This window comes from Sporothrix schenckii (assembly GCF_000961545.1).
Source record: "Sporothrix schenckii 1099-18 chromosome Unknown Cont44, whole genome shotgun sequence".
NCBI classification, from domain to species: Eukaryota; Fungi; Ascomycota; class Sordariomycetes; order Ophiostomatales; family Ophiostomataceae; genus Sporothrix; species Sporothrix schenckii.
The window spans coordinates 5,364,380-5,380,408 of NW_015971145.1; the positions used below are offsets into that span (position 1 = coordinate 5,364,380).

Genomic DNA, 16,029 nt, shown 5'->3' on the forward strand with positions numbered 1-16,029 from the left:
TCTATCCTATTTTGTAATGTTTTCACCCCATGATTCATGTGCAACGATACCTGCTCGTTTGGAAGCTTTCCCCTTTTCTTTTCTTTTCTTTCGTTTTGTCATCTCTGTTTACTTAGCGTTGGCGTCTTCATGTTTTGGCTATGTTTGCATTATTATTTTCGGCGCGTCTGTTTTATTGAAGGAGTTTATGACCATGCTACGGCATCGAGTCTTGGTTTTTATATTTTTATTTTTAGAGGTTTCATCACCATGCTTGCCCGAGCAGCCTCGTTACTCAAATTGTCTGATACAATATTATTCAAGGGGCAAAGCCAGATAGCCTTTGCTCCTATTTCCCATAAAATTATGGCTACTCTCAAAACGAAGTGAACGACAGAAACAAAATTCATGTTTGTTTCTGTTTCTTGTCTATTGTATATGTGCGTGCCTGACGTAAATTATACAGAGAAAAGCACCAAAGGATGCAAGCAATCGTCGACCCAAGACAAAACGCCGAAATACAAAGAACAAAACAAGGTAAGAAATAGATACGTAGATGGCGATGCCAAGTACCCAGCAAAAGGTATGCAAAAGAAGAATGGTAGGGGACAGCCATGTATTACACAACAAACACTCGTCCCCGGCACGGCACTACTACCGCTTCCCCGCCGGCGGTCGCTCACCGATTTCGCCGTCGCTCTCGTCGTGGTAGGACGGGGTTCGGCTGTGGCCGCCGGGCGCCGTGCTGCCGGCGTCATGGTCGTCGCCGCCGTCGCCGTCGGCAAAGTGGTCGGCGGCCCAGAGGGAAATGTCGTCGTCGTCCATGAGGGCGGCAACGTCGGCGTCTTCGGGGTCCATCAGCGGTGCGTTGTCGTCGTAGTCAAAGCCGTCGGCGCTGCCGCTGCCGGTGTCGGCGTAGACTCCGGCGGCGCGGCGCGAAGCAGCAGCACCACCGACACGGCCCTCTTCGGCCAGTCCCTCCTCCGCGGCAATCTCGGCGGCGCGGGCCATGGTGCGGCGGAAGATAAAGAGGCCGACGCCGACGCCAATCAGGCCAAAGACGGCCATGCTGATGTAGTTGAAGGCCTTGGCGCCGGCGGACATGTTGTCGCCGTCCTCGGCCAGTTTGGCGAGCCGGCTGCCGATGAAGACGTGGACCAGCAGCTTGGGGCTCGCAATGGCGGTGCTGATGGCAAAGTTGAGCGGGGTGATGCTGGGGATGGTGGCCAAGAAGCCGTTGCTCAGGCTGTAGGGCAGCGGGCAGAAGCGGACCGCGGCCAGCACCCAGATGCCGTCGCGGCGCAGGACCTGGCTGAGGGCGACAAAGCGGTGGTTGGTGCCGACGAGACGGTCGACGTAGCCGCTGAGCACGGTGCGGCTGGCAACAAAGGCGGCGAGGCTGCCGATGACATTGGCGGAGGCGGCAATGGGCCAGCCGCCGGGGAAGCCATACACCACACCGGCGAGGGTGCAGGCGGTGCTGTAGCCGATGATGGGCGGGAAGCCCGTGATGAAGATGAGCAGCCACACCAGGACCCAGCCGCCGGTCAGGTCGTGCCAGCCCTTGGCCATGGGCCCCAGAGCGGAAAAGATGCGGTGGCTGTAGACGAGCATGAGAATGCCCAGAGCAAGGCTGACGGCGCCAAAGGCCACGAACAAGATGCGGTGCAGGATGGAGAGGCGGATGTAAAAGGCGAGCGCGTGGTTGGCCGACGCGTTGGCCCAGCGCCAGAGCGAGCCGGCGGTGGACGACGCAGTGGCGATGGCACCGCGGATGCCGGCGGGGCCACGTCGCCGGCGCGCTCCTGCACTTCTAGAAAAGGAGGAGCGGCCGGTGTTTCTCCGGCTGCTTCTGCCATCACCGCCACCACCGCCACCACTGCCACCACCACTACCAAAGGAGCTGCGGCTGCGGTGCGAGTTGGCACGGTTGATGGAGAAGTGCGAGTGCTGCGGGCTGCTGTGGCCCGTGCTGCCGCCGGTATTGTCGGGACGAAGGGCCCATGCCGGCTGCGGCGCGGGCGAGGTCGAGGCCGACCTGGGGGAGCCGGAGGTCTTGATGTTCATGCTGGCGGGGACTCGGGGGGACGGTGAGCGGGAACCGTTGGGAGAGGGAGCCAGCGGGACGGCGGCGGCAGCAGAGACCGGCGCGTGGTCGTCGGCCATGACCAGGAAATGGGAGACGGAGGTGCGGCCCGAAACAGGGAGGAGAGTCGAAACAAAAAGGGAAAAGTCGAGTGAAGCTTTCCGGACGAGCCGGGGTACCCTCTTGAGGTATGTGGAGATGCGTGGTTGGCGCAGAGGTGCGCCGAAACGGGGGGAAGGGCGCGACAGTGAAAAGGAGGCTCACTGTCCGAGACAAAAAGCATCAATTCGCCATGTGAAGCGGTCGAGACGAAGGAGAGCGGTTCGTTTATCGATGTAAACGACAGAAGAAAAAAGAAAGTCGAGAGGAGGAGGATTCGACGATGTTCGCTCCTGCCGCAGACGTGTTTCTCTAGTGTCAGACAGACAGCCAGGGCGGCTGAGCAAGGGAAGGATCGAAGGAAGGGGCACAAGGAAAGTGCGTGTCAGCAAGAGCCAATGCCACCCAACAGCGCGGCTACTACGGGCGCCGCGGCACGTTTTAGGGACGCTATTTTAGAGCTCCAGCGACAAACAGGAGAAAACGTGCATCGAGGGTACGAAACAACGCGAAATGTGAAATGCGACGTGCTGCTGGTGTTTTCGTTCTTCTGGCTTGTCAGTAGGCAGTCGTCGTCACAGTAATTACATTACGGATTGGTAGAAAAATGCCACGGCGGAGAACATCCTTGAGAGGCTCTTCTGACTTGGAATCTTTTAATATTCTTCGAAGAGAGTAGATCGATTCCTCCTTTCGTTCACTGCCGAGTCAGGATCAAGTCCAGGCGCGGTACAGGCGGTCGCAGTACGGATTGGTGACTGAGAAAATACAGAAACTGTCAGCCACTTCACACAATAAAGACCCGAGAAAGGGGTAGGCGCAAACATTGCATGCTAAGATAGAAAGTACTTTGTTTACGCGGCTTTCTCTTTCTTTTTCATCTTTCAATTACGCCGCGCTTGAAAAAAACAAAGGAGGCTGCCGCACATAAAAACTGGCAGTTAAAGCCAGCTGACTGGTCAGCTTCAACGCCGCCTTGCTGCCAGTCCCGTAGAGCTGTTTGAAGGATGCCTTTCGTCTTTCGTCCTCCAAAAAGGACAAGCTTATGATTTAACCGACCAGGCCATAAACAGCGGCGCTCAGCGAGATTCTGGTGTGTGGGCCAAGTCGTGGTGAGCGAGGCGCATTACTTCGCTGAAATACGGGCAATTAAACCAGGTGCAGAGTACTTAAGTTCTTTTTGATTACTGTTTTTCAATGACTAATAACCGGTCTGGAACCGGGCAATTGGCTTAGGTGGTATAGCGCCCGCTTAGCATGAGCAAAATCGCTATGTCAACCTGCGGGAGGTCCAGGGTTCGAGTCCCTGATTGTCCATTTTTTTGTCTTTTTCTTTCTTTCTTTTTTTGTTAATGCTCCGGAGGCCAAAGTTTGGCTGCGCTTGTGGCGATGCACAAAGACTGAATAGCTTAAATAATTAAACGAACTGACATATCTGTGCTTGATGTGAGTATGTTCTCGACGGTTAAAACTGCTGTTCCTGGACTTTTTGAATACATCGTCAGTTTTGACGTTTCTGTACATTGATATACCACGAGGAACAATCTAAAATATACCGTAACTCCCTTTGTCGACCTCCCGAGCAAGTCATCCACCCGTCAACAAATCCACAATTGTAGTTGGTGGGTTGTCCGGCATTGTTGCAATGCCCTTGACGACAATCCACTTCTACTAGCCCAAACGCCACTATCGACTTTTCAGGCGCTGTCTTCTTATCGGTAGACAACCCGAGTTAACTCCTCCTCCGCACGTTTAGTCACAGTCACCCATCTCAGACTTCCACATTCTTCTTTAACAAAACTATTTACACCTCACCTCACAATGGCAACTCTGTCCGACAAGGAGGCGTTTGAGATTGCGTACGAGGAGGCCAAGAAGGGCTTTGAGGAGGGTGGTGTGCCGGTAAGCCTCCAAACTGCATCATCGGAGATGGCCGACAGTCCTTGAACAGCGGCAGCTCCTCCTCATGCTCTGCTTTTGTTTCTGATTTCTTTCTGCTTCTCTGTCCACACACGGGCCTACTGACCTACTGACAAACGTAGATTGGCGCCGCCCTCGTCTCGGCCGACGGCAAGCTCATGGGCAGCGGCCGCAACCTGCGCGTCCAGAGCGGCTCGGCCATTCACCACGGCGAGACGTCGGCGCTCTTCAACAGCGGTCGCCGGCCCGCCGGTGACTACAAGGGTCCGTTGTTCCTGCTTCCCTCCTTTTTGTCTTTTTTTCCCACGCGCCTCGGTACTGACATTCCCCTTTCCCTCCCTCCCCCCCCCTCGCCCACAGGCAGCACCATGTACACCTCGCTGTCGCCCTGCGACATGTGCACCGGCGCGTGTCTGCTGTACGGCGTGGGCCGTGTCGTCATTGGCGAGAACCGGACCTTTTTGGGCGGCGAGGCGTACCTCAAGCAGCGCGGCGTCGAGGTGGTCGTGCTGGACGACCCGCGGTGCAAGGCGCTGATGGATGCCTTTATCGAGAAGAGCCCGGATCTGTGGAACGAGGACATTGGCGTCGAGGAGCACACCCGCGTCAAGGCCGGCACCATTGAGGCATAAGGGGGGGCATAGGACACGGGCGATAAGATGGATAGGATGGATGCGGAGGTGATTCCAGGTACATAGGACAACATACTCAGAAATAGACTATGTGTATTGTCGGACTCGGCAAGTGAGGTTCTACATTTGTAACGTTTTGAATTTAGTTTCTTAGCTTCTTAATTTCTCAAAAGAACACGCCTCTCCTAAAGCGCGCAAAGCAGATAAACCCCAATGACCTAGGTGAACGCAAAGTACCACTGGCTATTCCCTGTATTCCCTGTTTGTCCCATTTTCTGTGCCCCTTGCACCGGATCACTTTTTGCCAGATTCCGGGAAATGGTATACGAAAATTGCAATAACAAATCAATGCTCAGACAATCAAAAGTATCTCAAAAGAGAGAAGAGGAAAATAGGAAAAGAAGAAAAGACGAAAACATAATGTACGCCAGAAAACCCAAGCCAAAATGAAACCAAACAAAGCAAAAAAAGATAAAAGTACATCAAATTAAACAATCGTCAGAGGCAGTCAGGGTCTGCGACGATGAACGGTCCTTACGAAAGCAAGTTGCGCAGAGACGGGTTGGAGCTTGCCGAACTGCCGTTGCGCGGCTCACTGGGCCGCGGCGGCGGCGGCGCGGCGTTGTTCGCTGGACCGCGAAGGGTAAAGTCCTCGCGCGTCACATTGTTTGTGTTGAGTCCGGCGTTCATAAACGACGCATTCGACGAAGCCGATCGCTGCGGGTGCAGCATTTGCGCAAATGGATGGTGCGGGCTTGTGCTTTGCATCTGCGGCGAATGCTGTGACGACCCGTGTGACGTTCCGTACGGCGCATGTCCGCCGTAGCTGTGGCCGTACGGGTCCCGGCTGTTGCGCTCGTGCGCCAGAGGCGGTGGCGGACCGCCTAGGCTACGCCGGGGCGGCGACGGTGGGCGGCCATTCATCACGCTCTGGCCCATGTACTCGCCACCACTGCTCCCACTGTTCTGCATGCCGCTGAGCGGCGGCGGACGCAGGTGGTTGTGCGTGAAGCTGTTGCTCGTGCTTGCGCTGTGCAGCGGTTCACGACGCGACGACGGCGGCGGAGGCGGTGGCGCTTGCGACGATGTAGGCGGACGACGCCAGTCGGAATAGGACGACGAGGAATACGGGTGGACAGGCGCAGGCGGGGCCTGCTGTGAGACAGACGACCGAGGGGGAACAGACATCGAGTGTGGCGAGTGGTGCTGCTGCATGTGCGGAGCCGAATGCATCGTATGGGGAGACGGAGTGCCTCGTGATGAGCCCGGCCGAATGGACGTAAGTGGCGGCGGTGCCTGTTGTGGGAGCGGCGGGGGCGGCGGCGGAGCAGCACCGGACGAGCCCATGTTGGAGGACCAGTACCGCGGTGCCATGTCGGGTGGCGACCGAGACGAGCCAAGACCCGTAGGCGGACCGCCACTGCTTGACGGAGGGTGCGTCGAGGCCGGCAGCTGCTGTGCGTGCGAGTACGGCGACCGCTGGGGGGGATCTGGGCGTGCGTGGTCGACAGGATGCAGGATATTGTGATGGTGCGACGACGGCGCGCGAGGAGGCAACTGCGACGGTGTCTGCGGCTGCGACAGCGACTGCGAAGGTGGCGGGAGGGGCTGCTGATGCGCTGGCAACAGAGGCGGTGCCTGGTGCAGTTGCGATTGCGATGGTGGCGGTCGCGATAGGTCGGACTCAGGCGGGTACCGTGGCGCCAGCCGTTGCATGTCGTCCGAATACGGCTCTTCTTCTCTCTTAACGACAGTCGAGCGGTGCTCCGTCTCGCGCGATTGGCTTGGAGTGCCCGTCAGGCTGTGGGCGATGTGGCCCTGGCTGCTGCCACTGCGATGGTGGTGGTGCTGGGTGTGGGGTGAAGCCTGGGGGTTCGGCCGGCCGCCATGAGGGTGGCTGGTGAACTCCGTAACCAGGCCGCGAGCAAGCTCGTGTTCCTGGGCGCGCTCCTGTTCCCGGTGGACGTGCTCGAGGCCGTGCACGGCCCGATCGTGCATCTCGCGGTCGTGGCTGTGGGGCGAAGGCTTGCGGCCTGTCTTCTTGCACTTGTGGCACTGGTAGTTGCGCTGGGCAACAAACTTTTGCGCCTCCTCGCCCATCTTGCCGTAGAACCCGTTGGCGAGTTCGCGCTCTTGCGTCTTGTCGATGGCATGCCACTTGGGGCTGACGTCGCTGCCGCACGTGAGGCAGACCTTGTTGTCCTTGACGGCTTTCTTGGCCCCCACGGCCGTCGCCGTCGCCGCCGAGAGCTTGCTGCCGAAGTCGCCGTTGAGATACACCGAGCCCTGGCGGCTGTTGCTACCGTTGCTCTGAGGCGCCGTGTTCTGGTCGGGGGACGATCCTCTGCCTGCAGCCGAGTTCGCACCGGCCACCAGCGAGCCCGACATCTTGGAGGCGATCGAGAGGAGGTTAGCCTTGCGCGCGCAGCCGGTCAGGGCGAGGTCGGCCTGCTTGTAGTTCTCGACGTAAAACTGAAGACCCGACATGTCCGAGCCATCAATCTTCTCGTACGGCAGGTACGCCGAGCTCTTCAGTGGGATGTGGTCGCGGCACCAAATCGCCGGTACCAGCAGACCGTTGACGCCGTTTAGGGTGACAATGTTGGCCTGGTCGCGGCGCGAGCCCTTGACGGGGACGAGGTCGAAGCCAAAGATATAGCCGGCTTGGTGCGCGCACTGCACATGGAACTGCGCACGGCACTGGTTGCACGACACGCACGCGCCAGTGGACTTGGTCTTGCAGATTTTGCATTGCTCGTCGTACCGGGCCCGCGGGACGGAGGCAACGCCCTCAGCCGGTTCGAGAGCGCGGGCCCTGCCAAACTTGATCTCCGGTGTCCACACGGCGCAGGTGACGTGGATCCAGTTGTTGTCAGCCGTCCGCTTGAGCGCCTCGCGCGGGTTGACGGGCTTGTTGAGCTCCTCTTGGCGCTTTCTGTAGTACTCGTCGGCTTTCTTGGCCTGTTCACGATCGATGCGGTCCCGTTCGCGACCTTGTGCGTCGGATCTCTTGCTGTGCGAGGACGACGTCTGTGCGCCGGCGGCAGGCTTGCTGTGCTCGACCGGGCAAAGGACGCAGTTGTAGTTGATGGACATGTGGGGGTTGCGGTCGTTGGTGCACATGTCGCAAAGCCACTTGTGCGGGTTGCGGTTGTCGAGAACGCCATAGCAGCTCCGGTGCACGGTCAGGCGGCAGTCGCGGCACACCACGCGCTGGTCCTCATTCGCCAGATTTGTCTTGAGACAGACAGCACAGGGGAGCTTCTTCGGCTCGGGCAGAAGTTCGGCCACCGTACGCGAGTAGGCGTTGGCTGAGGAGCGTCCTCCCCCTACAGCGGGCGTCGATCCGTTGGAGCGTCCGCCGCCTGATGCACGCTCTGCGGTGGCAGATCGGTCCCGTTCGGCGGCCGCCCGCTCGGCGTTGGCCCGTTCGCGATCGCGCCGTCTGTTGTTGGACGACGATGCAGGGTATGTCGAGCTAGATGCGGAGTCTGACGCGTTGTAGTCGGCGTCCTTGTCGGCAGCGCTGCCGTTCTGGCCCTTGAGTCGCTTGCGTGGAGGTTCCGTGGACTGGTGGAGGGCGCTGAAGTTGGCTTCGGTAAGGCGGATCATCTCCTCAGCTGCGGCGATTTCTTTCATAAGTTCGTCGTCCAGCTTGCGCTTCACGAGACGGCCGCCCGCGTTGGTGACCTTGGCGGTGAGGGCCTCCACATCCTCCCATTGCACCGCATACCGGCGCCAGAGCTCGGAGCAGCGACGGCACAGCGCTGCTACATACTGCTGCGTGTTCTGGTTCTGGCTCCTCTCGCGGTTGGAACTGCGACCACTGCCTCCACCGAGCGACTCGGCGAGGACACCGGTGGGCACAGCAGCAGGTGCGCGGCGCCACTGCCGGGACGTCTTTGTGCTACAGAACTTGCACTGGAACTGGCGTTTGAGAGCGTCGGCCTTGTCGGTATCAAAGGCAGAGTCGTCAACGTCATCGGCCACGTCGTCCTGAATCTTATTCGCGGCGGCGGCCTCGGCCTTCTTGGCCTCCTTTGCCTCCTTCTTGCCTTTGCGGCTGGCATTGTTGCCCCAGATGATCTTGCCGCGCTCGCTCTTCTTCCAGGCGTAGTAGTAGCGCACAATGTCACCGTAAAATACTGTCTTGACGTGGCGCGTAACGAGGTGGAGCTCCGAGCCGAATTTGGTAACGGCGTCCTCAAACCGCTTGTACTCGGCGGCGTTGAGGATGGGCTCCCTAAACTCATCTGGCTTCTTGCGGTCAAGCTCCTTCAGCGCCTTGTCTGTGTTGAAGTTGTTGTGGAACAGCAGATCCGCAGCCACGTCGTGCAGGTTGGTCGACCGCGGAGGTACGCCGAGCTTTGCAGCTTTTGCGACGGCCTTGTCCATAAACTGGTCGATTTCCTCGTCGGAGATGTCGGGTGTCTTCTTCGTCTTGGCGTCCTTCGTCTCAGGCGGGTCAATGTCCATCTTGCAGTCGGCGGAGCCTGCGTCGGCGTCGGCGGCACCGGCAGCCGGCTTCTCAGCGGGGGGGACACTTGGCGGCGCGTTGGGCGACTTGTACAGTAGGTACGCCGTGTTGCGCTCGTCGTCGTCGTCGTAGTCCTGCCCACGCTCAATGTAGCCGGCGGGTGTGTCCTGGATCCACTTCGGGCGGCTCTCGCGCTCGCGTTCGTATGCGGCCAGTGCTTCCTTGTTCTGCCGAGCCTCACGGCGGGTGGCCTTCTTGATGTCGGGCGGCATCACATACTCGACCGGCCGGCCCGGCCAGGGCAAGACCACAGCCTGGTGCCGGGGGCCGACACGGGTCGCAGCGCGCGGATAGATGCGATCGTCGTAGTCCAGCGCGTCCTCGACCTTGCAGTGAATGCCGAGGTACCGGTACGGCCAGAGACTGGCCTGGTACTGCTGTTCAGCTGTCGCTGGCGGGTGCGCATCTTCGTCCTGATCGGGACTGGTGCGGCCGGTGTCTCCACCAGCACCGTCCTCGTCGTCGTCATCGAGCAGCTCGTCGTCGTCGGCGGCGGCTGCGGTGGCAGCGCCGGCGGCGGCGCCGGTCGCATCGGGGGTGCGGCCGTCAATGACGTTCGGCGTGTGGCGTGCCTCCAAGAGGCGTTCCTGGGCGCGACTGCATGCAGCACAGGACCATGCGAAGCCACGGGAGGGCTTCTTCAGTAGAGGAGGGCGCACACAGCTCATGTGGTAGGTCTTTGCGCACACAGCACAGTCGACGGAGTTGTTGCTAAGAGTGGGTCCCGTTAGCGCCTAGTTCGCGTCACGTAGTGGTCTAGCCATATCGGGAAATAGGCGTGGGGCGCCTGCATAAAACAGCCGATAAAACAGCAAAACAATTAAAAAGGTAAAAAGACGGGCGAGGAAAACATGGGAGCCCAATGGGAGAGAGCCCCCATTAGAAAGGGCATGGCCAAGGCAAAGACGGCCAAGGGGAAAGGAGAGCGAAAAGTCAGGAATGGGGGGGCCGGGGAGGACTGATGCATAAGGCAGCGGGCGTGACAACACAATGACTGCAGAGGGGAAAATGACAAAGGACAAAAAAAGAAAGAAAGAAAAAAGAAAAAGAATGAGGCGCATTTTGGCTTTGTTTTCATCTTACCTTGCACAAAAGCCACTGCAACGCTTGCACTGCTTTGCAGCAGCAGTGAGATCCTTGCCACGTCCCTGCTCGATTAAAATGTAGCGCCAGCGCTCGTGGAGCACCTTTTTGACGCGATCCGGCACGTTGACGATTTGGAACGTCGGGATGACTTCGTAGTTTTTCTGGATGTAGCGGTCGTAGAGCTTATCGAACCAGAAGCAGTTGGGCTCTTTGCGGTACAAATCCAGGCTGTCGATTTCGGCCTTGTGCTTGATCGTACATTTGCCGCGCAGCGCAGTCAATGGCGAAATGTCGGAGTGCATGGTGGCGAAAACGGAGCGAGTGTCCTGCGCTTTCCGGCCAATGTCCCTAGGCCGGTAATACCAGTTGACGCGCACCGCATCGACAGGGAGAGACGTGTTGTTCTTGGGATGCAGAAATTCCATCACACGGCCCAGATAGTAGGGCTCGCCAGGTGGTTCGCATACCAGGTATACGTGGTCTGCCAGGTTGAGACCGTTAGAAATGTTGTTGGGCGAAAAACGCCGACGAGGGAAAAATACGCGAAAAACAAAACTTACCATTCACATTCAGCACAGAGCCGTCGTCGGCCACGAGCTGACCAGCCTTGGTCGGCTTGGCACCGTGCTTTTCAAATGTCATCAGATTCGTGTTGCCGTAGCCATTTGTGCCATCGGCGTGCGATGCGGACGATGCGGCGGCGGCAGCGGCAGCGGCAGCAGCGCCATTCTTCTTGAGAGAAATGTTGAGGAGCGGCGTGGACGAGCCGTACGCGGTGCCACTACTGCTGCCGCTGCTGGGGCTGGCCTTGTCGCTGGAACTGGAACCGGCGGCTGCCTTGCGCTTCCGCGGGTTGGACGACGATTGTGATTGACTGCTGGTACCGTTGGTGGATGCGACCGACGAGGCGTGATGGTGGTCTCTGTCCTTGTGCTGCGAATGCGCGGACGACGAGGACTTGCTGTGGCTGGTGCTGTTCTGGTGGTTGCTGCTGCTGGCGGCGCCGCTGTCAGACGCGTTTGCGGAAGACGAAGGCAACGGCTTGCGTAACCGGTCGCGTTCGCGTTCGCGTTCGGAGCTGCCATTGCTGTGGCCATTCGTTGGGCGAAGCGGCTCTCTGTCCAGGAGCGAGGCAGACGACGACGCGCCAGCAGCTGTTGAGCCGGAGGATCCTGCGTTGGCGGACTTGCGTGACGACGAGGACGACGACTCGGCCTTCTTGGCGGGTTCGTCGTCGCGTCGCTCAGGGTACATTTCGAACATGTCCATGTCCTTGTCCTCAGCGTAGTTGGGGCGCGCGCCGCCGGTCCGGTTGCGTGACCGCGTGCCGTAGTGCGATGCAGCGTCGCCGTTCGTCGCGGCGGTGCCGTTGGTGCTGTCGCCGTTGGTGCTGTCTCGCGATGGCCGCTTGCTTATTGACGATGTCGATGTCGCTGCTGCAGCGGCTGGTGACGACGAGCGGCGTGTGCGGTTTGCACTGCTCGGTGGTGGTGTGGGATCCGACATCTTGGGCAGCACGGAGTAGGAGGAGGATGCTAAGGAGGCGGGCAGTTTGTGTGAGGTAGAGTTTGAGGAGGACTGAGGCTTTGGTGATGATGATTTGGACGACGGCAAGGTGGATCTGGCCGAACTGGTGCTGGCGGCAGCAGCTGCGGAAGTGCTTGCAGTCGCAGAGGTTGACGAGCCCTCGACACCTGCACTGCCACTACTTGGTTGTGATGATTTGGGGGGCGCCATGGCTGATGGGTGTTGGCGATGACGCCTAAAACGGATTTTGTGGTGACGGAGGTCAAAATGGGAAATGGGGTTGGTCGAAGAGGAAGAAAAGTACAAAAGAGAAAAAATGGGGAAAGGGAAGTGGACGAGCGGCGAGCCGTCACCTCTACAATGCGACAAAGGGGGGGGGGGGGGGGGACAAAAGGACGGAAGGGTGGTGACTAGCAGTGAAGGGCCATGTGCATCTCGACCAGGCACGCGAGAGAGCAAGGTCAAGGGTCAATAAAGACGGGAGGGGGGGCGAAAAAAAGAGAGTAAGACGATATGTCGACCACGGGAGGGAGAACGAAAGGCAACGAAAAGGTAAGAAGCCGACGAACTAGCAGAAATACGGCGCTGCGGGCGGAAAATGCATCACGCTGGAATCTGCATGACGTGGACAGTCGTTGGCGAGAGAGAGCGATATGAGTGATCACGCCGAGACGGTGGTTGAGAGTAATCCGCGGTGTTGTGTTGATGGGAGAAGCGGATGGGGAAAAGAGAGATGGGAGAAGAATAGAAAGTGGAAAGAAGAGTGGAGGGAAGAAGGAAAAAAACGAAATGAACTGGACGAGTTTGTTCGTCGAAGAAAACGATGGGCGGGTCGAAGATCGAAGGCTGAGAGAAAACAACAAGGCGTGTTGTGTGGTGAGAAGGAAAGAGGAAAGAAAGGAGAATGAGAATAAGAAATTATGAGAATAAGAATAGGAAGTGGTAGGAATACAAGAGGCACGCAGCAGAAAAAAGACTAAGAAGGCCAAATGGGACCAAATAGCGACTAAGAAGGCCGTGCAGCCAACGGTTCCGGGCCAGTAAGACGGGAGTGGCAGGGCGTGTCGAGCAGGGTAGACGACGCGAGGGAAGCGGGAAAAGGTGGCAACAGGCACGGAAAAGGGCGTGTGTAAGGTGTTTTGAAAAAAGGTGCTTTGATATGTGGCCGACGGCGGGCGAAGAGGTGACAAGTGATGAGCGACCAAGACTAGCGAACGGTTGTCGAGGGACGGGGGCGCTGGGCGATGAACGAACGGGCGACGTCAAAAATTACAAAAGCCGGACGGACGGTCCTAGGCGTGAGGCGCGAGGCGTGCGATTTGAAGTGTGGCGGCGAGGATAAGGAGAAAGAGAAGGGCGGGCGTGGAGAAGACGTCGCGGGTTCGACGAAAGGCAAATGAAGATGTCGTGGAGGACGGTGTTCTTTTGCTATTTCCCTTTCTATTTTGCAGCTAGTTCGGGTTGCCACCCGTTTCCCTTTTCCCTCTTCCCTGGCTCCGTTGCTGTTTTGGGTTTTTCTGGGTTTTGGGGGGTTTTTGGGTGTGGGCTTGGCACCACGAAGGATATTGTCGTGTCCAGCGAGTACGGTGTATGTCGTATGTCGTACTCTGTCGAGTAATACACAGAGTCTCCAGTGATGAACGTCTGTGGCTTTGGCGATTTGACCAAGTGAAGTGACTGGGGGTGTTTGGAAATGGATGCAGGACGGAAGCTGGCAGCGAAGACGACCGTCGGAGATGAAACGGCAGGGCGACAATGGAAGACAAACAATCGATGGCCGGACTAGAGTGTAGGCACAGCCAAGCTTGCTTGATGCGATGAATTGGAATGCTTCCGGGCAGGGAGACGAACACAGGGGGGGCCGTGTTGACAGGGCGGAGTGGACGTGGGAGATGGTAAGTGGGAAGGGGAAGTGGAAGTGGGAGGTGATGTGAGGGTTGGCGATGGAAGAGTGGAATATAACGATTCTCGCACAAACAAGCAGCTACGGCATGGACAGGACAGGAAAGGGACGATGCTGTTACAGGACAGCACAAATGTACGCACAAGGCAGGAACGACGTGCCTACGACGTCTACGACGAAATGCTACGGGAAGGTGACACGAAAGCGCAAAATCACGAGCGACCCAACGACGACCAAGTTCGCTCCTTCTCGATTTGCAGAAAGGGGGAGAACGACACAGAGGCTGAGAGCGACGGTCGTGAAAAAAGAGACAATGGGCGCATGCGGATGATGGGTGATATATATGGGGAAAGTGGAAATGAGAGGCCGAGACGGGTCGTGGGCCTTGGGGGGGCCTGGGAGTGTTTCTGTGAGTTCTGTGAGAGGGGGGGTTTGGGACCGGGACTAGAGGGGGTGTGTGGATAACGGAATGCACTACTTCGTACGGACTACGAGAGCATGGAGTCAGGAAAGAAGGAACGGCGGGACACTGCTACTGCGACTTCGACCGAGGATATGGGGTGTGTTTGGTGTCGTTTTCGGTGACCACGGACGTGTCAATACACAATTCACGAAGAACAGGCAGGAAGGTCCGGGGAAGGAGGAAGCGAGAAACGACGGTGGACAGAGGGAAGGAAGAATGGGCCATGAAGGCAGAACGGGTGGACGAAATGGGAAGGAACGACACGCGCACGAGCAAGAATGAGAGAGGAGTCAAGCGAGACAGATCCGAGTGGGCATTGCGACGTACTTTTTTGTATGCGATGGCCGTCACACCCAAGGCCCTCCTACGCGCAATATCCTGTGTGGAAAAGCGATGATGAATGTGCTTGTACAATATCCTGTGATGCACAGACGACAAGCGAAAATGCGACAAGACAGGCTCGAGGCAAGCAAGGAAAGAAGTGCAGCGGTCGTGTCGTTGTCGAACGACGGGCTCGTCCTTGTTTGGAAGGAGCCGCAGGGGGGAACTGCGCTGGACTTGCCCAGTCCCGGTCCCAGGCTGGCACCGGCCCTGGCTTGTGCACGCACATGCGCGCGGGCGGCGGAAAGAACGAACAACCAACGACCAACGAACAAGGACAAGCGATCTGGGCTGATTTGGCCCCTTCGTCCTGGGAACGGCCAAAACGGGCAGTGAACCATCAAATCTATTCAGCAAGCAAAACATAAACGTACCGTGCGACACTACGGATCCCGTACTTTGCACAACGACAGACATGGGCAGGGGGAAGGGGGAATGGGAGCGAGGGAGGTCGATGGGATGCGCGGCACGATGGGGCAAAAGCCGCCTATTTCGTGACTGTTACCAGCCGCAAGCAAAAGAGGAAAGAAGCGAGAAGAAGGAGACGAAGAAAAAAGCTAAAAATTGGGACAGGTCACAGAAGGCACGCTAAAAGGATACGCCGTCACTGCTGGGTACCGACAGGGGTCTGGTTTGCAGGTCATCCCGCATAAAAGGTCAGATATACGACCTGCGGGGTACATCTGTGTCTGATTGGCGCTTTTTTAGGTGGTCCCGCAACAAACAACCTCGTCTCGTTTCTGCCCTTCTTTTTGCCCGTTTCCCTGTCCTGTTCGAATTGTTCGCACGCTGCACTTCAACGCCTGCGCATATCCAAGAATATCAGTTGTGGTATTCGATTGGCCTTGGAGTCATGATTCAAAATGTTTAGAACAAGTAGAGGTATAAAACAACGTCTGTCATTCTTTTGGTTGGTTCCGCCGAATCGGGAACGCTTCCAGGCCTGTTTGGCTTCATTTGCACGATCCTCGAGTGGTTTCGGACGGTCGAGGGAGGCCGGCCAAAATAAGGCAGACTTGAAAGTGCAAAAGTAGACGCCTTGTGCAATATGCTTCGTAGGAAGGCGGTCTGCGTGCAATAACTGCCATCGCTGCTGAGGCCACAAGGATGACAATAATCTCCGAGCTGGAAAGAGACGCAAGGACCGCATATGTTCTTCTCGAATCAGAAAGACAGACGCTTCTTTGTATTTTCACACATTCTGTGTTGTATGTGGTGTATACAATTGTACGGCGCACTGAAATTGCCACGGCGTAGCTGTCGCCTCTCTGCTATTCACTTCGGGGCAATGTCATTCCAAGATGGGCATTTTGATTACTCTCGATGGAAATGTTCGCAACGCGCGCCAGTGACAAATTGGCTGCCTGTCCGATCACATCCACAGTGTTGCGTTTGACTCTTGTCTTCGTCAGCCTC

At 57.6% G+C, this 16,029-nt stretch overlaps 5 protein-coding genes and 1 non-coding gene across 6 annotated transcripts; 3 read left to right on the forward strand and 3 right to left on the reverse strand.

Annotated features, from left to right (window-relative positions):
• Positions 1-633: 633 nt before the first annotated feature.
• On the reverse strand, positions 634-2,145 carry SPSK_09148 (tlg2-vesicle protein of; the record flags this gene model as incomplete). Its single annotated transcript, XM_016735727.1, has 1 exon — positions 634-2,145. One exon carries the CDS (start codon positions 2,143-2,145, stop codon positions 634-636), a length of 1,512 nt encoding a protein of 503 aa, XP_016588419.1.
• Positions 2,146-3,385: 1,240 nt separating this feature from the next.
• Positions 3,386-3,481, forward strand: SPSK_11257. The gene has a single exon. It is a non-coding gene; the product is annotated as a tRNA-Ala (tRNA).
• Positions 3,482-3,985: 504 nt separating this feature from the next.
• Positions 3,986-4,716, forward strand: SPSK_09765 (cytosine deaminase; the record flags this gene model as incomplete). The annotated part of the gene is made up of 2 exons (XM_016736335.1): positions 3,986-4,066; positions 4,207-4,716. The coding sequence occupies 2 exons, from the start codon at positions 3,986-3,988 to the stop codon at positions 4,714-4,716; spliced, it is 591 nt and encodes a 196-aa protein (XP_016588420.1).
• Positions 4,717-5,250: 534 nt separating this feature from the next.
• Positions 5,251-9,921, reverse strand: SPSK_08305 (PHD finger and BAH domain protein (Snt2); the record flags this gene model as incomplete). The annotated part of the gene is made up of 1 exon (XM_016734908.1): positions 5,251-9,921. The coding sequence occupies one exon, from the start codon at positions 9,919-9,921 to the stop codon at positions 5,251-5,253; it is 4,671 nt and encodes a 1,556-aa protein (XP_016588421.1).
• Positions 9,922-10,332: 411 nt separating this feature from the next.
• Positions 10,333-12,076, reverse strand: SPSK_08966 (uncharacterized protein; the record flags this gene model as incomplete). Its single annotated transcript, XM_016735548.1, has 2 exons — positions 10,333-10,820; positions 10,900-12,076. The coding sequence occupies 2 exons, from the start codon at positions 12,074-12,076 to the stop codon at positions 10,333-10,335; spliced, it is 1,665 nt and encodes a 554-aa protein (XP_016588422.1).
• A 1,607-nt stretch (positions 12,077-13,683) lies between these two features.
• On the forward strand, positions 13,684-14,514 carry SPSK_10900 (uncharacterized protein; the record flags this gene model as incomplete). Its single annotated transcript, XM_016737139.1, has 3 exons — positions 13,684-13,761; positions 13,851-14,222; positions 14,278-14,514. 3 exons carry the CDS (start codon positions 13,684-13,686, stop codon positions 14,512-14,514), a joined length of 687 nt encoding a protein of 228 aa, XP_016588423.1.
• Positions 14,515-16,029: the final 1,515 nt, after the last annotated feature.